Genomic DNA, 22,182 nt, shown 5'->3' with positions numbered 1-22,182 from the left:
TTAAAAAAAGAAATGGTGCTATCTTAAATAAAGGAACACACAATTTCCTGGACACAGCCCCATGTTATAGTGGAGAGAGCTCAAAAAGCCTCAAATTAAATATCTTCTAAAAGGATGATTTGAGAAGTTGATTGGAAGAGGTTCAATCAGCCCACTTAGTCTGGCAATTCTAGAAACTTCAGTGTAAAAAAAAAAACAAACTACATTTTTCTGTCTGCTATACAGTGTCACACAACCACATGACTGAAAACATGTTGCCTGCAGAAATGGTAGACACCGATCACACACAGTTTGGCTGCAGTACGTCAGCTCTGGTTGCCTTGTCCAACAAGAGGTTCAACATCCTTCGGATACCGAGGTGCAGTCCTTAGCTGTTGTTTCACATATGTGAGCTTCTTCTGCCTCTAGTGCCCAGGGACACACGGAGCCTTGGCTTTCTTGCTTTATAATGCTCATTGAAGTCCAATCTAAAGCTAAAAAAATTAAAGGCTTTCTTCAGAACTGGTTGTCAGCAGTTTTATCTTCAAATGTCTGCTGTGCAGTTCAAGGTCTCCAATGAAACCAGCTCAATCTTTTCAAACCATCACCACCACCATTCCCCATCCCCTGCTGGCACTCTCAGTCTATCACAAGACTCCCACACTGCAGGGTCCTCCCCCTGTGCCACTGTCCCCTGGCTCTTCCAGGACATGCCATATCCCCCACCATACCTGGGACACCATTCAGGACACGACCCATGCCAACAGGAGACCTCCCCTTGTTGTTACACATATAAGGCAGGCCAGGCCATCATTAGACCACTGCTTGCTTCAAAAATACTTATTGAACAGAGATTATATATTCAGCAGCAAGTTGCACCCCAGAACAGCAGAACACCTGCCCAGCAGGCCACTTGGTGCTCCTGACCTCAAACAGCTTCTGCCAGTTTGGAGCAAAACTCAGCTACAATCTAGCTATTATTAACAGCACTTAAAAAAAAATAATTTTTTAAAAAAGGCACAGCTTTTCTCAGGGGGTGGGGCAACAAAATATTTGGGCCTAGACGGTAAATTTCACAAAGATTTAAAGTCCCAATGTTAAAGCTCGGGATCACTACACATCCAACAGTGGTCACTAGTGTTTTATCTGGGGACACTGCTCTCTTTTCCTTTAGTCCTGAACATGAAGCACCGAGCTCCTTTTGACAATGCAATAGTTTGTTTAGGGAGGCTACAACTCAGCCAGGTGGAAACTGGAATTCTTAATGATATAAAGGCTGCTATAAAATAAAAGTGAACAGCTGCTGCAAGCCCCAACCTTATCTTAGAAAGCCATCGTACAAAAACAGCCCGTATTATTACAGAAGTTACAGAATCCATATAAAAAAGCCCTGAGGATCCCTGCGTATGAGGCAAGAGCTAAAAATGTGTCATTTGCAATTCTCCGCTGTCCTCTAAAGGCTGTTTCAGGAATTTCAGCCTTGGAGTTTTAACGAGGAGGTTGCTTATGCTCTGTGTCCATGCACCAGGATGAAGGCCACCAGGTGGAATAAAAGTGGGAGGTTCCTGCAGAGCCTCATCTGGAACTCTACAGGTCCTTACAAGAGATCTGTCTGACCAGAGCCAGGGAGAGCCCACATCTCTGAGGTGCGTGATGCTGCTCCAGTAGGATCCCTGTCTCTGGCAAGGGAAGAGATCCACAGGATTGCTTTTATTCCTTTTATTCTGTATCCTGATGCAGTTTGCTCTGACAGTGAGGCTTGGAAGTCCCTTGGCATTACCAGCTACAAATGGTAAAGTGAATCCAGATCAATTTGCCAGGATGAACTTATAAATGTGAGCTTGTTTACTGCCTACCTAGTTTATGAGGGGCCCTTGAGGAGTACCTTATTTTTCTTAAGGCTGACTGGGGAAAGGTCGGCCTCAAAGTAAGCCTACAATTATATAACTGCCCATTAAGAAACCCTGTCGTTTAAGTCAACAAGTGCCTGTAAACTTCTTCTACCTGGTTGTTTCTTCTGAATCACTAGCAGTATTGCCCTTTGACAGTCTTAATTAAGGAAAAAGTAACATTAATTCTTTCTTTAAACATCCTGGCTACCACCCTGTAACCCTTTTGGTAATTATTTCCTATCTATTGCTAACATCTGTTTTGCACACTTGGTTTGCAGGAGCTTTGATTTATTGTAATTTCCAATTTATTTTTCTTTTTACCAGTGAAATACCAGAACCACCTTCTAATTGTGGGGGAAATCTGGAGTGTCCTGGTTTGGGCCAGGATAAAGGTGATTTTCTGTCTTGTACTTTTGCTTTCAGCTGAGTCTCTTGTAAGTAGCTGCACTCGCTGAAATTAACAGCAAGTTTCTCAGACAGTGTCTGCTTCTGGGACTGATAACGCTCGATGTTTATAGTTACAGCTAGAGAATGGGATGCAGAGCCAAGGACACTGCTCAGCTCTGAGGAACATTTTACCCTCCAGAAGGAGTAAAGAGGTCCCACCTGCAACCCTCTTTTGGGGAGGAACGGACAAGAGAGATTTCCCCCAGGGATCAGTGTTGGGCCCAGTTCTGTTCAACATCTTCATTGATGATTTAGATGAGGGGATTGAGTCCATCATCAGCAAATTCGCAGACGACACTAAGCTGGGGGGGAGTGTTGATCAACTAGAAGGCAGGAGGGCTCTGCAGAGGGACCTGGACAGACTGGAGAGTTGGGCTGATTCCAATGGGATGAGGTTTAACACGGCCAAGTGCCGGGTCCTGCACTTTGGCCACAACAACCCCATGCAGCGCTACAGGCTGGGGACAGAGTGGCTGGAGAGCAGCCAGGCAGAAAAGGACCTGGGAGTCTGGATCGACAAGAAGCTGAACATGAGCCAGCAGTGTGCCCAGGTGGCCAAGAAAGCCAATGGCATCCTGGCCTGTATCCGGAACAGCATTGCCAGCAGGTCCAAGGAAGTGATTCTGCCCCTGTACTCAGCCCTCGTGAGGCCACACCTTGAGTACTGTGTCCAGTTCTGGGCCCCCCAGTTCAGGAAGGATATCGAGGTTCTGGAGCAGGTCCAAAGGAGGGCAACCAGGCTGGTGAAGGGACTCGAGCATAGACCCTACGAGGAGAGGCTGAGAGAACTGGGGTTGTTCAGCCTAAAGAAGAGGCGGCTCAGGGGAGACCTCATCGCTCTCTACAACTGCCTGAAAGGAGGCTGTAGCCAGGTGGGGGTTGGGCTCTTTTACCAAACAACTTTCAACAAGACAAGAGGGCATGGACTTAAGTTGTGCCAGGGGAAGTTTAGGTTAGATATTAGAAAGAATTTCTTTACGGAAAGAGTGATCCGTCATTGGAATGGGCTGCCCAGGGAAGTGGTGGATTCTCCGTCCCTGGAGATATTTAAAAAAAGACTGGATGTGGCACTCAGTGCCATGGTCTAGCAACCGCAACGGTGGTTCAAGGGTTGGACTCGATGATCTCTGAGGTCCCTTCCAACCCAGCCAATTCTATGATTCTATGATTCTATGCCAGAATTGACCAAACAGAGTATTCCATCCCATACACATCATACTCAGTATAAATTTGAGGGATCACAAGGGTCAATCCAGCTTCCAGCTTCCTGCCCTTCCTGCTTCCCTTTCTTCACTAACAGACACCTTTTCTCTATTGCTCCACCTCTTAAGCTACTTTGAAGCTTTTCTCTCAGCAGGTGGGACATCTTACTAGAAAAGGTTCTCTTCACAATGCCAAACCGATTTTTTCTTGTTTCTTTGCTGTCCCCAAAGACTTTAGGAAAGTGCATACCTGTTTCTTTTGCCCACAGGGGTTATAGAGTAGATTTGATCAACTCATTGCTCCTGTGGGCAATGAGGTAACCCAGCTGATGAAAATATGTGAGACCTGGAGTATAACCCTTGTAAAGCCTGTACCATGTAATGCTGGAGTACAAAGGCAGTCTGAATACAGGGCCCTTTAGCCTCTGACTGCTGCTAGGAGGGTGCTCTGGGCAGTCTGGGGGAAGTATTTGTGTAATGCTGTGGTTATGATTATTTGTTAATTTATGGCTTTCTAAAATATCCACCTTTCTTGGAAGGTTTCTTGGAACCCTTGACTAAACTGGTCAAGAACTGCATTTCTAACATCTATTTAGACACTCCTTCCTAAATATACCGAGGATTTCAGTACCTCCCCAGACCTTTGAAAGGGAGAAATGAGTCTGGTGGGGAGGGAAACCAAGATGAAAGGGAAGTTGACATCACTTACTTGTTTCAGAATGTATCCATCTCTTTTATTTCTCAGTCTTCTTCAAAAACAAGAATGATGAGACATTTGGGAAGTAAGGTCACTTCATGTTTTCTTTTCACCTATTTTGGGAAACACTGATCTCCAGTTGTTCTTGCAGCTAAGTCACCAGTAGCTCTTGCCATTGTACAGTGCTTGTCTGAAGTGCTTATGAAATCCCATTTTCTGTAGTGTCTAATACCCTGTGTGGTACTTTGGGAAAAAATGGTTTTGGCCGATCCATTTTCTTATAGATGAAAAACCTGTATCCTGTCTTTTTCTTTAGCCAATAAAATTATATCATAATTATATACAGAGTTTGACACTTTTATATTACACATTATACATGCATATATATATATACAAACATATATATTATACATTATGTATACACATAATATGTATATATATGTATATTATACATTTTATACATGTATATATAATATACATACATATACATTGTATATATACATATATATACACATATATATTATACATTATGTATACACATATAGATGTACACAGAGTACAAATTTCTAAATATATCTCTCTTACAGGATAAGAAACAAATATTTCTATTTGTTACACGTTTTAATAACCTAGATCCCAGCTGTCAAAAACGTATTCTGTTCTTTCTTAAATTTTAGTTGTGTTAGCTAAGTATCAGTGAGTAGCACTCCTCCCAATTTTCTCCTTTACCAAACACCATTTTCACACACCTTTTATATCTTCTGTTCTCCACCGTGTACAATTTTACTCCTCTCCACCTAATGGTTAAATTCCTTATTTTCTAGGGAAGTTTCATTTTCTTCCTTTTCTGCCCCTTGCAATATGCTCCAGTTCTTATTTTTTTACACACCAAGTTGTTCAAGGAGAGTTCCCATTTGCCTTTTTAGTTGCTGTTCTAAGCCCATCTGTAGTTTCCCTATTTCTTTACGCCCTTCAGCACCCTTCATTTGAAACAATATGTTAAACTCAGTACAAATACCCTCTTTTAAAGACTGAACACAGTGCCTTGTTAAAAAGCAAAGCAGAAGACTGTGTTCTTTGCCTCTCTCTTGGCGATTTCTGGAAAACCTTTAAAGTGCAATGAAGTGGCCTTGACTGGTTGTTGGGAATGTCCCCGATGTACAAGTGAGAGGGAACCTTGATGCCTGACTACCTTGTTCTTGTTGCATCTTTCTCAAATGCAAATAATTGGCTTTCATCTTCCATGGCACTGGAAGATTTCATACAGGGGATAATCACCTTGTCACAGCTTCTTCCTATCATATCTCTTAATAATCAGACTGAGAGTAACAATCACTCCAATTGCATTTTTACACTCTAATGTTTAGCTAACTTAATTGCTGTTCTGATTATTTTTGGAGGAAAACATTTAACAAAATTTGTTCCACAAAGTGCTGAAATAAAATAATAGAAATTTCACCTCCTACGCTGCTTCAGAATTCTCTTGGTAAGCTTTTCTTCCTCTACTTTTTCCTGAATATCTCTTCAGATCCCTGCCCTCTTCTCCTCAGCCCTTCTCTTCTTTGGTGAGACTATCCCTCACCTCAGTTGCTTTAATCTTCTTGTCCTCTGTATTCTCTCTGACCTGGACACCTCTGCTTGTCTCTGTCCTTTCACCTGCACCTGAGTCTCTTATTTCCAGCAGCATAGAACTCAGATATCCTAAGAGAATGTAAAATATTGGATAGTCAAAGTGTATTACCCAAAAAAGGTAACTTTGGAACATAAAGAAGGAAAATCAATACTGGCTGAGACACCTTTTCTGGTGAAATAGAGTAAGTATCAAGCTTTGAGTGACTCAAGTTATGAGTGATGCAGTCTTAAAGACTGCATTGCTCCAAACTAACATAATATAGTTAAAATACTATAACAGAGAGCTTGGCTTAATTCTTTAGAAAGACTGAGTGGTTCATGTTTTACTTTTTAATTTGTATTCCCCGTCAACATAAAACTTACATTTTCACTTTTCTTTTAAAATTGCTGCTCAGCAGGCCTTCCAAGTAGCAAATAACTGCTTAAAACAATGGCTGCAGAGATTTTGCACTCTGAACTACTACACACAGATATCTTGCTTTCACAGTCTGTAATTTTGGTTGGTCAAACTGGGTAGCGTAGGTGCTGGTTCCAAAGTCCTTCTAGGAACAGCAAGTTCTTGTGTCTGCCCCTAATTTACTTTCAACATTTGCAGACCTCTTTCAGCTCTCCCAGTTATTTTTTTTCTCTCACCAATGAGTAGTATCTCATTAGAGAGAGGCTAAAGTGGCATTTCAAGTTTCAAGCAGCCAAAAAATTATTTTCAATATGTATTAGGCACTTCTGAGAAGAGTCTGAGAACCCTTATGTGTGTATGAAATGTGGTCTGTTACCTCTGAGGTTGCTCATTCAGGAGAAAAATGAGTACAAGTGTGCACAACCACAGTTTCTAAGGTCAGCATCAGGAGACATCCATGAGATGTTACAGTGGACACAATCTTTAAGTCCAGTTTTAAAATAAGCTTTAATTTCCTGTCCAAATACCTCCCTTTTTCAGTCCCTTATTACCCTTGAACCCTTGATGTGGCAGATTGGAAAACACAGTTCTCACACTGACCAATGGTAAATGGCCATTCCTGATAAAAATGCTATTTTAAAGGGCTGAAAAAAAGTTCTCCAAAAATTTGACATTTTGCATATGTGACAGTAGGAAGACAGAATGAATTTCAACAACAACAATAGAAAAATCGAGTAGATTTAGTTTTTTTATAAAGAAAAGTAAACTCCTACTTAGAGTTAAGAGACCCTGGCATCTGTTCACTGCATGTGGTCTAATAGGGGAAGTCCACAGGGCTTTGATTAAAAAATAGCGTCACTAAAAAAAAAACAGATTATTATTATATTCTTTCCTTCATCTCTTTACCTTCTAGATTTCCTAGTGGATGTTTCTAAGATACTAAATTGCATCACACAAGCTGCTGTACCTTACAGAGGGAGGTTAAATTTTCTGTGTGTGTTTTTTAACTCTCTCTTTCTTAGAGTTCCCACTATTAAAGATATAATTTGCATGTCAGGTACCAGAAGAAATATCCTTCGTAGTTTAAAGGAATGAGATATAAATACTTTCCAGTTCTTTCCTTTTAATGTATTTACAATACTGGTGGCACCACATGGATAATCCTTCAACCCAAATGAGTTTTGTATGTTGTATGACATCCTAAGGTGGGTGATAATTTTATCCTTACTTTCTGAATTTCTACATTTTATTGCAGATTCTCAGAAATTTCTTTAAGCCTCGGCAACTCTGAAAAAGAGAGGACTGAGCGTGCAGGGCCAGTGTGCAATGGCCCTGGGATAGGAGGCAGACAGCAGGAGGAGCTGGGACTGCTTCAGCTCAGAGAGATGATTGCTCAGCCCCTCAGCTATATTTGTATTTTCAGACAATGTAGCTCCAGCAGGAAAACATTAAAATTTCCAGCCAGAAGCCTGCATTACAAACCTTACAAAAGAAAGAATAGCCTCAAAAGATTAAATATATTACTAAGAATTACAATATTTAACACTGGGTGTATTAGAGAAGCAGTTTAGTGTTAAAAAATCAAGTGAGAAGGTGAAACTACCAGGATTCTCTTTAGAAATGTACTTGAATGGTGTTGCTGCCACCCACTGAAAGGTAACCCATTTGTGCAGTTGCAGCAGAAGGTTGCTGTCAACTTTTACACTAAGTGCTCACATTTATGTAGAATTCAATATTGGTCTCCAGGCACAAATGAAATTGAAGATAATTTCTCTCACACTTTTGAGAGAAATTGCTGAATCCAGCCATCTTACAGAGATGAGGTTGCCACAACTCCATGGCCAACCAGTAGCAAGTCTCAGGATGCATCCCCCCATAGGCACATGCACTCGGAGCACAGGTACACACCACTTATCATAGAAAAAATGTTTTAGGTTGGAAGGGACCTTACAGATGACCTAGTTCCAACACCTCCCACTAAACGAAGTTGCTCAGAGCCCCATCCCCTTGAACACTTTGCAGGGAGGAGGCAGCCACAACTTCCCTGGGCAACCTGTGCCAGTGTTTCACCACCCTCACAGGAAAGAATTTCCTCCTAATATGTAACCTAAATCTACCCTCTTCCAGTTTTAAACCCTTCCCCCTGGTCCTATCACTAAATGTTCTTGTGAGAAGTCCCTCCCCACCTTTCCTGTAGGCCCCTCCAGCTACTGGAAGGCTGCTGTAAGGTCTCCCCAGAGCCGCCTCTACTCCAGGCTGAACAATCCCAACTCTCTCAGTCTGTCTCCATAGGAGGGGTGTTCCAGCCCTCTGATTATCTTTGTGGCCTTCCTCTGCCCTCATTCCAAGAGCTCCATGTCATTCCTGTGCTGGGGGCTCCAGAACTGGACCTTCCAGGTGGGGTCTCACCAGAGTGGAGCAGAGAGGGAGAATCACCTCCCTCAACCTGCTGGCCATGCTTCTTTTGTTGCAGCTGAGGATATGGTTGGTTTTCTGGGCTGCAAATATGCATTGCCTGCTTGTGTTAAGCTTCCTGTCAACCAATATTCCCAAGTCCTTTTCCTCAGGGCTGTTCTCAGCCCACTTTCCACTCAGCCTGTAATTGTGCTTGGGACTTCCCCCACACAGCTGTGCGAACCTGCACTTGGACTTACTGAACTTCATGAGGTTGGCGCAGGCTCTTGTCAACCCTGCCAAAGTCCCTCTGTATGGCCTTCCTTCCCTCCAGCTTGTCAACCACACCACTTAGCTTGTTGTCATCAGCCAACTTGCTGAGGGTGCACTCAATCCCATTGTCCATGTGGCCAACAAAGATGTTAAAACAGCACTGGTCCCAGTACCAACCCTTGAGCCACTGACCTCCATGTAGACATTGAGCCTTGTTCTCTTTGAGAACAGCCATCCAGCCACTTCCTTATCCATCAAGTGACCCATCCATCGAATTCATCTCTCCAAGTTAGAGACCAGGATGTCTCTAAAGTTCACCTAGATGACACCAGCTGCTCTTCCCTCATCCACTGATGCTGTGACCCCATTGTAAAAGGCCACCACCACTTGTCCTTAGTGAAGTCGTGTTGGTTGCTACCAACCACCTCCCGTTTCCTGTATCATCTTCAGGATGATCTGCTCCATGATCTTGCCAGGGACAGAGCTGAGACTGACTGACATATATAAATGTATATATACAGTCGACACAGACAGACACACTAGAACACTCCCAGAAACACAGCCCCATCCTGCTCACGTCTGGCTGAGCTGAATGGAGTTCCATTAGTGAGATGTGTATATATATATATATGTATGTATATACATATATATATATAAAACTTATTTTTGAAAGTACAATTTTATAAGTGCACTGAGAGAGAAAGGGTACAGGGTTCTGGATCTCATTAAGAAAGGCCTGACATCAAACAGCCTAACAAAACAGCTATTTTAAGATGACAGAATAAAATCAGGAATATAAATATGATAAAAAGACAAGCACAAGTAGTAAATAAAATTTACACCCCTTCAGATGCTAGGCACGCGGGCTTTTTGCAGCATGGGATGGATTTTCCTGTGGTGCCCTGTAGAGGTCCCATCCATGAAGGGTTTCCTCTTCCCATGGCCTGGTGCACAGGATGGGCTGGCACAGGGTGCTGGGTCAGGTTCATGCTAACATCCAGTTATGACACCCAGCAGAGTAGATGTGTCTGTCCACTATCAGCAACTCCTTGAATACACCACCATCTGCAAGGCTTCCGGTACAAATATGGATCTCTCCAGTAGATGGGTTTACAGACACAGCCCAGCCAGCAGCTGACCCCCAGACCTCTCACTTCAGGACACATCTGTCCTCTCACTGCAGTGCCTGCAGTTCCTTGCACTGCATGCACCTCCCACACACCATCCCACTCCTATTACTGAACTCATCCCCCCATCACACACATTTAGGAAAAGGGAAATGGATTTACAAAAGAGAGAAGAAAGGCTTCATTGATCAGGTGAGCAGCAAAGCTCCAAAAACATTCGGCCCATCACCCTAATTACACACAACTGGCCATTTTAATCTGCTTATCCCACTATTTTTCCATACCTTCTCCTTCCAAAATTACCTTTGAGTGATTTAACCACCTGGTTAAATGGCTGGTGATGAAAAAAGGGCAAGTTGGCCTTCCCAATATTCCTGGTTGGATGGCTGCTAGCTGCAGTGAAGCATTCCTAGGGATGGCATCCTGAAGTTGAGAGGTTTACACAACCAGTCTCCTCTTTCATACCAGTGATGATTCTTTCACAAAATTCATGCTTTCTATTTCAGAGAAGCAGCACTAGATAATGCTGACCGACAGTGCCCCAAAAAAGGAACACCCAGCTGTAGGTGAAGACAAAGCATAATTCCACAATTGGGAAAAAAATAAGGCTGGAATTGCCATAAAACCCAAAGATGACATCACCTGCTCCCATCTGCTTCCAGGGGATTTTCCAGCAGTGCTGATCCAGTTACTCCACGTCCTGGATTCAGAAACTCACACCTAGCCTTGCAGACAGATGGGGTCCAAGAGTGTTGATTTCTTTTCCCCAGGCAGAGGTGTAGGCAAAGCAATCTCTGAGAGAAGAACGGGTGCCACTGCCTGAGAAACTGAAGGTCTCAGAAAACGTCCTCATCCACTTCCAGGTGATCTTCATGCAGGGCTGAACTGGTTACTCTATGCCTCACCTTATTAATCCATCTAGTTACCATTTTCTGCTCTGGTTTGAAGTGTTGGCACCCTTGTACAATTTATTATAACAGTGCTGTTACAGTTATTTCCAAGCCCAAAAGAAATTTTTAAGTATTTATTGCTCAGCTGCTGATCTCCTCTCTTGATGAGGGTCTGGCCCTAAGCACCTGGGAGTAACAGATAATCAGGAAGATTCACCCTTTTGTCTGTTATATTTTTTTCCTTGCTTCATCTTACTTGAAAAGGGATCATGGGCTTCCTCAAGCCATGCTTATAACAACTGATCAGTTTTAATTGTAGGATCAGAAGCTACAAAAAACAGCTCCACCACAATGGAGCACTGAGGACAATGTCAGGTAGCCACCAGCCCAGGTATTCTCTGCCTTCCATTCAGAACATCCCCCTCTGCCTGGCAGTCAGAGCAACTCCTGCAGTAGTCCAGACTCTTCTGCAGAATCACACAAAAATGATAATTTCCCAGCACAGCCACTCCTGTGTGTCTCCTTTGTGCTGCTGGATCCTTTTTAGCACAGAAGGGAACCAAACCTTCCTCTAGAACTTTTCTCTAGTAAAGAAACATTGATGCTGCCTCTCTGGCCTGTGTCTAAATGACACATGGGGCCAGGCAACAAAACTCTTGGTTTTGGGGTTTTTTTCCCCCCCAGTAGGTTTGAACAAAACACAATCATGTAAGCTTTGTAATTCTACAAGACTTCTCAAGAACAATAATCTCCCATCACACTAACAAAAACTACCCTTCTGCACAATAATGGGAATCCTGGTGGCCCAGGGGACAAACCTGCTAGCCCAGGGCTGCAAGTCAGGGTGTCATCCCCATGTGAGTTTGCCTCCCCCAGGGCTCTCAGCAGCCTCCCCTGCATGACCTGGGAGGTGCCTCTGATTCCCAGAGGTCCAAGCACAGTAAGGGCAAAAAGTAAAAAAGGCCACAGACCTGGCTGATCTGAAGGCAATTACTAATTAAATGAATTACACACAACAAGTACCAAAATGCTGTAACACAAAGGTATCCGTGAATCAATACAGTCCTAACAGGAAGATTCTCCTTTTTTGCAGAAAAGTCACAGTCTTTCAACTACAAAAAGAAAACTGCTTGTTTGAAAGATAATTGTGTTTTTATTTTTCTAAGCTTGCACTTGTGGAATATAATAAATGACCTGATATAATGACAACTTTGCAAAAGATGAATCCCCCTCTCCTCAACATCTGGACTGCAATATATAAATACTTACAATGAAAAAATAGGGAAGAGAATGATGTCAACAGAAGCCAACTCTGTTTCTACACATTTGATTTTGAACATCAATTATTTCATTCAGTTCAGTCTTAGCCAGCACCTTGCTTTCACAATACTGAGGCTTTAACTTCATTTTTAGATCTGATGTGCAACTGACACACTCCTGCTCTGCTTCTGTATTCTCTCATGTACAGTAACCATAGAATTTCCCTACTAAACTTTATTTTTCAATTTGTAACTTTGAAAACAACAAAAAAATTAAATATAAGTTTATGTCTCCTGATACAAAGTTTCTTACACTCAAACACACCACAACACTGAAAATCAGCATCACAAAATGCTGTACAGCTTTTTAACAAGGACATACGGTCTGGGCCCTAATCTGTTGACTTTAACAAAAACTCTCTTCAAATAGAACAAGTACATATAGAAAAAATAACCTTCTTAATTTTCTTATTAAAAAAGGAAATGGTGCTTTCTATAAACAAAAGATGCATTTTCCTGGACACACATATAAGTTAGAGTGGAGGGAGCTCATAAAGCTTCAAAGAAAATTGGCAATTGTTTAAAAGGATGATTTAAGAAGTTGACTGGAAGAGGTTCAATCAGCCCACTTAGTCTGGCAATTCTAGAAACTTCAGTGTAAAAAAAAAACCCTACTTTTTTTTCTGTCTGCTATACAGTGTCACACAACCACATGACTGAAAACATGTTGCCTGCAGAAATGGTAGACACCGATCACACACAGTTTGGCTGCAGTACATCAGCTCTGGTTGCCTTGTCCAACAAGAGGTTCAACATCCTTCGGATACCGAGGTGCAGTCCTTAGCTGTTGTTTCACATATGTGAGCTTCTTCTGCCTCTAGTGCCCAGGGACACACGGAGCCTTGGCTCTCTTGCTTTATAATGCTCATTGAAGTCCAATCTAAAGCTAAGAAACCGAAGGCTTTCGTCAGAACTGGTTGTCAGCAGCACCAAGAACTGCTGGACGATTCCCTGAAGGAAAAAGAGAAATGCAAGAGACAGTTAAAAAGTCATCACTGCTGGGTTTTGCACAGGGATGCCAGGTGGTGCTATGCCTGGCACAGAGGCAGAGGGAATCTGAGAAAGGGCAAGCACAATCACTTATAGAATCACAGAATTGGCTGGGTTGGAAGGGACCTCAGAGATCATCGAGTCCAACCCTTGATCCACTACCGCTGTGGTTACCAGACCATGGCACTGAGTGCCACATCCAGTCTCTTTTGAAATATCTCCAGGGATGGAGAATCCACTACTTCCCTGGGCAGCCCATTCCAGTGTTTGATCACCCTCTCCGTAAAGAAACTCTTTCTAATGTCCAACCTAAACCTCCCCTGGCACAACTTGAGACCATGACCTCTTGTCTTGCTGAGAATTGCCTGGGAAAAGAGACCAACCCCCCCCTGGCTACACCCTCCTTTCAGGGAGTTGTAGAGAGTGATGAGGTCTCCCCTGAGCCACCTCTTCTCCAGGCTAAACAGCCCCAGCTCCCTCAGCCTCTCCTCATACGATCTGTGCTGGATCCCTTTACAGCCTCCTTGCTCTTCTCTGGACCTGCTCCAGCACCTCAGTCTCCTTCCTGAACTGAGGGTCCCAGAACTGGAAGGATCATTGCTTCATCGCTTCCTGAGCCTTCCCTGAAAATCTGACAGCTGGATTTCCTGGGCAATGGCAATCTCACAATTAGACATAATGAATTAAGACAAAGCCAGAATAATTCCCAAAGAAAACAGCCTGTGCACATTCCTTTAAACAGTTTACACACTGCCCATCTCGGTGGGCTTAAAATCCAGTGCTAGGCCCTTAATAAGGACCCTTTCTGCAGTCTTTAATAGCAAAGACTTGTAAAGTTGGTGAGAAGAAATGGAATGTAAGTAATTTTTTTTTTAGATTTTAAATTTAGATTTAGTTATCACTTTTGCTACTGAAGGAAGGAGACTTACATGAGGAGACTATTCCTCTTTGTCAAGGGAACATGTATGACCACAAAACCTGCTGTCTAGTGAAGAACAGTGAATACAGACTTCTAAGTAGAGAAGCAAAAAATTAAGACTTCAATCCACCAACTGCACACATAAATACACAATTTACACTTACATCAGATTAGAAATTGATTTCTACACATCAAAGCTCAGTATTCATATTTAAAAAAACGTAATGTAAGGGGCACCTGGTAAAAGTGAGTAAGTATTCGCAGCTGTGAGCACATTTTGGGTATTGAGTCTTGAAATTCTTTCATCCTCTTGTTCTCTTCTTCATCTTCTGATGCAGTTACACCCCATTTACCCTACACAGAGACCAAGTGAATTAACAGATCAAGCATCACATGATGACAGTTGCTAACCTTCTGTCCAACTAAAACATCACAATTATACAAACCAACTAGTGCTACAAAAAGCCAAACATGGAGCCTCTTATACTGACACTATCAGTCCCCTTGGTGGTGTATGGCACATGAAAGAAACCTGAGATTAGCAAAGCAGGTGAGTCTCACACCAGCACTGCATGTCTCACAGACAGAGTAGGAAGAAAGGCATGGAGCTACAGCATATTTTGCAAAAAGGTTCAGAATATTAAAGCCTCTTGTACTTCCTTCACACAGAACAGAGATAAATTGCTCATCCTCCAAAGCTCACTGCTGAATCTGTTTAACTAGAGGTTTTGTCCAAGACTAAAATTAAAAACACTATTCAGGAGTTTTATTTTAACTCACTAGCTACTGCTGATGATTTTTACCTTTGTCCCTACTACATTTTTCATTTTTGTTGTACCTCTACATGATATCTAAAAACTTCCATTCATCAAAAGATAAGGACATTTTGCCTCAATTACTTTTCACATTCTAATAATATCATTACTGTACCTCAAGCTCACGCTGTTTTTTCCTCTCTTCAAATTGCAATCTCAGCTGCAACTCCTCCAAAGCAGCTCTGTACATTGCATCTTGGGCATTTTGGAGCTCAATGATCTGATCAAAAACAGCTCTAAGCTGGTTGAGAAGTACCTGTGAGACAGTTAGGCAAAAAAAACCCCAATGAAACAGTTTTACAGCAAGAGAGTTTTGAGCTACCAAAATATTTCAGAACATGAGTAAATTAAAGCTTTTTACATATAGGTGGAGAAACTGTTTTGCAAGAAGTCAGTTGTTGCATGATCAGAGCTTCTTAGGATTGAAAACAACCAGCCCTGTGTTATTATCAGCATCTGTCACTGTGTCCGGGGCTCATGTATGGACCCTACCATAATAAAGTCTTGTATCAAAGGAAGAAAAACCACTTTTCCCCTTGCTCCTAACAACATAAGATGATTCCCAACCCATAGGCCAAGATTATCGAGTTACAATTTAATGCAAAGGAGAAGACTCACCCTGGATTCACTATCCAGCAAGCACCGAGCTATGATTGTGTCTAGAAAAACTTCATGAGCTGCAATGATGTGATCCAAGTCCTGTGCTTGTTGGACCTTGTTCCAGAGTTCATCCCATGAACATTCAAGCACCTAAAGCAATGATTCAGGATTGGGCTGTTTTGATTTGCTAGATGACAAGCTCTTTGAAATTCAAAACACACAACACATGCAGTATATTAAGAGTACTTAATTTTTAAAGCAACCAATTCAGTGGATAGAGTATACCTCAAACGTGATGTAATACTGCATTTGATGAATGAAATGAACCATTTCTGATGCCAGAACGTGACACTGATGCAGCACCCCAGAAAGCTCTGTAAAAAAATCCAAAGAGATGGCATGTTAAAGACAGCAAGGAGAATCACAGCCATAAACACATCTTTTTTCTACCAAGTTGAACAGTTCATAAACCAGTCACTAATCTTGGCTGCCAGCAGCTATCCTGGCTTTCCTATTTCTTCTCAACATGTATTTCTCTCATCTAACAGGCTAAGGCCCCTTCTGATCTTATCTAAATAAAAAGCACAGCGAATGAGTGAAGGTAAAACTAGTAAATTCTAAATTGTGCATGTATGAGACTAAGTACTTCCAGCATAAGAAAGAGGGAGACACAGGGTACAGACATGAAAGCATCAACAAAAATTAATAAAAAGGAACAGAAGAGTAACAGTTTCTGTCCAGAGAAACGTGATGTCTCATTCACTCACGGATACAAAATTCACAACCAACGATTAAGCAAAACAAATAAGTATTTTATCTTCATCATCTACCATTAAACAGTCAGTCAAGCAAAGCAACAAAATATAAAACTCATCCATCCCAACAGACTTGCTTTCCCCTCAATATAAAGTAAGATGCAGTCAGCTAAATCCAGTTTACAAGGCCATCATTCATTTGGGCTTTTCTCACCTGGTATACTTTTTAGAAGCTTTGCATTGCACATGTGCCCCTTCCATATATCAGTCAGAATGTATTCCATTCGCTTTGCTCTCCAGAGGAAATTAAATACTCTTAGATAGTGGCTCATGCACTCACGTGTAAATACCTACAAAATAAACAACACATCAGTACAAATTTGATAAGGCATACTGTGTACTCTCTTCACAGTCAGTGACAACTGACTCATGCATTTTATTGGTAAATATTGTCAAAACAAAAGCCTTGGAAAGCCCAGAGCCTTTGGGAAGATCCTCCCACAAAAGCTGAATTGAGTTACCTAACATGCAAGCAGGCACAGGGTACTACAGTAAGTCTAAGAAAGGGTGAACACAAAACCCCTAAATATTTCACTGTTTTCAAGCTACCTATATACATGAAAATTCCTTCTGCTGGGGAGACTGATATTTTGATGTCCTGTTTAAAAGAAAAAAGTTCTCTACAAGCTCTTCATAAAGGCTAAATACATTCTGATCAACAGTGTAGCTATTTTCTCAGTAGCTCTAATGAACACTACCTATCAAATTTCATTTAGACAGTACAAATAGGTTCCCCTCACATAGATTCCTCACTTCCAAATTAGCAGCTACAGCCAGTAATAATAGAAGAAAACTCCACTTACTAAGCACATGCTAAAATCTCTCCTGTAACAAACGGATTACTGATTTTCAGTAATGATCATTGTAAATGTACCTTTTCAGCACTCACAATTACTTTTTAAGAACCGAGATTTTGGCTCAGATGTTTATATAGTGAGTACATCCTAGATGCCAAAAAAAAAAAAAAAAAAAAAAGTCTCTCTGATCTTATATTCCAGAATAAAAAGAGGTTACTTCAATTAAAAAATTTTAGCATTTCAATTGAGTATGTGAGACATGTTCCCAGCCAGCAGTATACGAATTACATTACCGTTGCTATTGGCCCATCAACATGATAGTCTAAGCTGAAGACATCCCATCCAGTGTCCCCAGGAGATACCTGTATTAAGAAGATATACTACTTTCAGTGTATAATCAGAGCATACTAGCAAGAGCAACTCTTGCTTTCTCTTCCATTCTCCATAGCTTATGAAAAAACAATCATCCACATCCATACAGGAGTTTCTCATCCAAAACTGACACAAAATTATTGTGTTAATAAGTTTGACACTACAGTGGGATACATCTCACCCAAATGCTAATGTTTGTAATGTCCATGTTTTTCCATGGGAGCTAGTAAAGGACAGAAAGGGAAGGAAAAACTTCATAGGCGTGACTCAGCCTAAGGTATAGACTTATTTCAGATGCCACAGTACATCAGTTAACTACCACCTCTGGGACTGGAGGTTTTTCATTAACTCAAGTTTCTTACCAGAGTTTTCCTTCACGAAATGAACTTTCACAGCTTTACTCTTTGTAATTACTGGTGATAAAGACAACACCTCCCACACTCTTTTAAGAGCAACAGCAGCAAAAGTTGCATCAGAGCCACCAGCATCAATTACTGTTAGACTCCAAATACTCAACTTCATATTGTCAAAGAATTGGCTGCAAACCCACAGCTTGAAAAAAAAAAATAGACAAGAGGCAGGAAATGGGAAAAGAAGTAAAGACTTACTGAATGAGATTTAGGTAATTCAAAGCAGACTTCAATGGGGGAAGCTCCCCCCTTCCAAGAGGGGAAAATATAGTAAATAGATACACATACGAAAATTTTGTTTCATATAGATGTCTGCATGTATACACACCAACACAGACACACACAAACACACAGAAAAAGTTATGTTTCCAGTCAGAGTCACCATGATGCAAACAGACCTCCAGAAGTCGAACATCCAGTCGTTTGAGGATCTCTGGGTTATCAAACTGGGCATTTGTTGCCCTCACTGCTGTTTCAAGGATTCCAGTCAGATTATGCTGATACAAGGTTGTAGCTGGTCGTGCAAGCTCTGGCCTGGTGGTTAGGAAACAAACAGTCATGGTACATTACTGAGATATTCTAAGGCAGCAATTTGGTAGTAACTGCAGCACACAGTGAAACATTTTTCTGACAGCCTTTCAAAACCTCTCATATTACATTTTCAGTCTTAACCACAAAGAAAATCAATGAGTAAAATACTTCAAACTGTCTACTCATGCTCAGCTATATACCTGAACATCAGCACGAGTAACTTTATCCTTACTTAATGCCAGTAATTTGAAAGTGCCAGAACTGCTAGAATAACCACTCTGTAATCTGAGTTGCATTCATATCTAAAATGAAGCAGATTACATTGTTAATACATCAAATCAGTAATCTCATTTCAGTTTTGAGAGACTTACTGGTAGCCATCTCACAGGCTTAAACATGCTGGTAGAAGCACACAAACTCATTCCCTTTATGTAACTTAAACTTTCCAAAGAGTTGCAATGTGCAAATAACAAGCACCTTGGACTATTCTTTTTCCCCATGATCAGTACTAGAAAGCCCTTCACTACTTCTGCCTCTGCTGTATTATTGACTCCACAAACCAGCCTTATTCTGCCTCACACTAACTTTCAGTTGAAAACACACGGTCATACATAAATCACCACCAGACAATGCTGAGTTCAGTTAACAAGTTAATGGAAGCTCTGTTACAAAGCCTGCCTTGTAGACCAAAGGAAAGCTTTGTGAAGCACATTTTGGAAGGCAAATTTTCCAGTAGCACCAGCACGTAAAAGCAGTGAGCTTGCAAATACACTTTAAGAACTGCAATTGACACTAGTGAGAGCACCTGAGTGCATAAAACACAGCCTGATGAGTCATCGATTGCATTTTTTAAAATAACACATTGAGGGATTCTGACACAATATTTTGGACCAAACACCTCCAAAATACAGAAGCCTCGTATTAGGAGCAGTGCTAACTAATGGCATCAAGAGCAACAGAACTCTTCCACTTAAACTTGCTGGCAGGAGTGAGAGAAGTGTTAACACCCTTGTCACAAGGTCAATGTAAACGTATCTGTATGAATGCAACTTCTCAAGACATTGTGAAATGGTGCTGTATGTATTTGCTACCAAAAAGAAAGAACTAAATTAAAGCCTCAGGGCCAAAAAATTAAACTCAAAGTAGAATTTAAAAATTGTTCAATTAAACCTTTGAGTAATAAGACACTTAAAGGGTTCTCTTCTGAAAGCAAAACAACTTCTGTGCTGATCATGCACATTTGCAAGTAGCAGAATTTCAACATAATTACCCTTCCTACTCTCTTACTTGAGCAAGTCCATTAAATGTCTGATAAAGTCTCCTTGACCAAGTAGTAAGTAGCGCCTCATGGCCTGCATATGTTCCAGTAAATTGTACTTCTTATTGAGAACATCCAGCAGGTATTTGCTGGTCTCAAAATAAGCTGCATCAATTTTCTCTTGAAATGCATTTTCCAGATCTGTGAACAAATCAGCAGCTAAAAAAAAAAAAAAAGTTAAATTACTATTTTTCCAAAATCAATGCAAACAAGCTTTGGAATTAAAACATAAAAGCACAGAAATTCCCATTTATTATGATCCACTATATCATACACTTGACATAGCCACAATGAAAGCAAGTCTAAAGCATCCCGAACCTCAACATTATTAATAAGTGCCTAGATTGTACTTTTCAATAAGAGCCCATATTATTTCATCACTTCTACACAGAAAGTGATTTTTTTTAGCTTGCTGAAATACCTGGATTTACAGAATCAAATAATTTGAAGGAGACCTAAAAGCTGAGAATTAGGGAAAAGCTTTGTGTTTGAAGGGATCTCAATTAGAAGTCACTTCAGTAATTGTGGGGGATGAGAAATGGAAGAATCAGTCAAAACATTCAACAGGAAAGAGATCCCACACATAAGCCAGAACTAGTGGAGGGAACACACTGGCATTATCTGGGGGACAGCAAGCAACCTGATGTTTCCTTCTCAACCTTTAATGCATGGCAACCCTGGGGCAGGACACTGCCTTTTAGCAGGAAGTGTATTTCACTCCTTTTTACAACTACAAGCTTACTAAGAAATGGACTGTAATAAGAATGTTACAAGATAGCAAGAAGCGTGGCCTCTCTGGGCAACATGGAGAAAAACTCCAAATACTGGACTGCCGACTGTCAACTATCATTAGATACAGACCCTCTTCAGCATTAAAGGATTTACTTTTGATTACAACAATTTTTAATTACACAACTATTGCTCAAAAGGCAAAAAAAAATTAAGATCCAGGTACCAAATTAGTGTAAGATAGCACGTGCTTGCTCCAGGATAAGTTTCAATCTCTACTGCAGACACTTGAGAAGTTCCTGAACTGTGGATAACTAGAGGTTGGAACTGGGATCACTTTACCTGTCTTCTACACCAGCCCTCTTCCCTAAATGCCTGCTACAATCCTGTCAGGCAAGATGACCAACCTCTACACTGTTCTGCATTCTGGCTTTCTGTTTTAATGAATGTTCAGAAGTTTTTTCATCTGGATTACTTCAGCGTCGAAAAGAAATGGGAAACATGAGAGTTAAGGTTCCAAAGTAAATTAAAGTAATAAAAAACACAGACAAACCAATTAAACATTCAGACTTAGAATGACAAAAAGCATCCAGAATTCAGGCTGGCATCCTGGCTTTCCATCAAATTACTATAAAAGTAATTATTTGAAGGGACTGAGGATATAATCAGCACAAACAAGGACAGCATTTCCAACATCACTGACACAGAACTTTCGGGACCGAGTGGGTAAAATGCCTGAAACAGAAATGTACTTTTGTGCAGAATTAAGGCAGTGCAATAATATGAGGTATTTAGGCTGCAGATGATAGCCTCAGAACTTCTTCATCCATTGCAGATATAGTGGATAGCATCCATTTCTAAAACTACACTTCTCTCTGAAACCAGTATTCTCAGCACTTCAGATAATGTACTTGCTTTGGATCTCTCATCCCCTACATAATAGGGAAAGTACATTTGTACAGACCTTCCATTCAGTCAAGGAGAGAGAAACACAAGTGCAAATTACAAACACTACTGGAGAAGCATGGCCGTAAACACTGTGTAAAGTGGTGAAAGTAGTGTACTCAAAGGATGTGTCTTTTTCAGGAGTAGTTGGCAAGATGATGGTTCAAATGCATTTACAGCCCTTATTCACTTACCCCCAATTCCTCTCTGCGCTTTGAGCACATCTTTGACTCAGCAAGCAGCGTGTACAGTACAAAACCCATATTACTAGATTAAATATTCTTGCAAATGTGAATGGGATTCTATTAGTAAAACACCATTCATGGAGGTATTAATGCTAGAAGTCCGTGCTCTGAAGAGGTTATATAAAAAAAATTAATTTGGGGTTCATCTGGATAGGGGGGAAAAAAGAAAAATAAGATAATCCCACAAAGCCAAACTTTGAAGATACGTAAAATAGAGCCATATCTGAAAACAGCAATAAGAGAAAAAACATTGTACAAGCTATCAAAAAGTGCAAAGATGGATGTTCACAGAAAACAAATGTCTTGGGTTAATGCAGTGGTGTTTTGGAAGCTGGGGTCCACAGGGGTGGTTCCTGTGAGAAGCTGCTGGAAGCTCCCCTGGTTCCAGTCCCTGCTACACCCCTGCCCAAGGCCAAGCAGATATGGGAAGCTGGATGTGCCTCTGTG

General features: G+C 41.2%; 1 protein-coding gene across 1 annotated transcript in view; it reads right to left on the bottom strand.

The window, feature by feature from the left end:
- Positions 1 to 12,063: 12,063 nt before the first annotated feature.
- Positions 12,064 to 22,182, bottom strand: part of TUBGCP3 (tubulin gamma complex associated protein 3) — a 47,944-nt gene continuing 37,825 nt past the window's right edge. Inside the window, exons 14-22 of the mRNA XM_030469283.1 lie at positions 19,786 to 19,975; positions 18,366 to 18,501; positions 17,479 to 17,547; positions 16,543 to 16,678; positions 15,859 to 15,947; positions 15,592 to 15,723; positions 15,089 to 15,229; positions 14,396 to 14,512; positions 12,064 to 13,200 (exon numbers count right to left, since the gene is read on the bottom strand). Of these exons, the coding sequence (XP_030325143.1) occupies positions 13,042 to 13,200; positions 14,396 to 14,512; positions 15,089 to 15,229; positions 15,592 to 15,723; positions 15,859 to 15,947; positions 16,543 to 16,678; positions 17,479 to 17,547; positions 18,366 to 18,501; positions 19,786 to 19,975 (1,169 nt within the window). The 3' untranslated portion in view covers positions 12,064 to 13,041. The remainder of the gene's footprint in view (positions 13,201 to 14,395; positions 14,513 to 15,088; positions 15,230 to 15,591; positions 15,724 to 15,858; positions 15,948 to 16,542; positions 16,679 to 17,478; positions 17,548 to 18,365; positions 18,502 to 19,785; positions 19,976 to 22,182) is intronic.

This window comes from Calypte anna, chromosome 1 (genome assembly GCF_003957555.1).
Source record: "Calypte anna isolate BGI_N300 chromosome 1, bCalAnn1_v1.p, whole genome shotgun sequence".
Taxonomy (NCBI): Eukaryota; Metazoa; Chordata; class Aves; order Apodiformes; family Trochilidae; genus Calypte; species Calypte anna.
The sequence above is the reverse complement of the archived record's forward strand: the minus strand, read 5'-3'. Positions and strand labels throughout refer to the sequence as shown.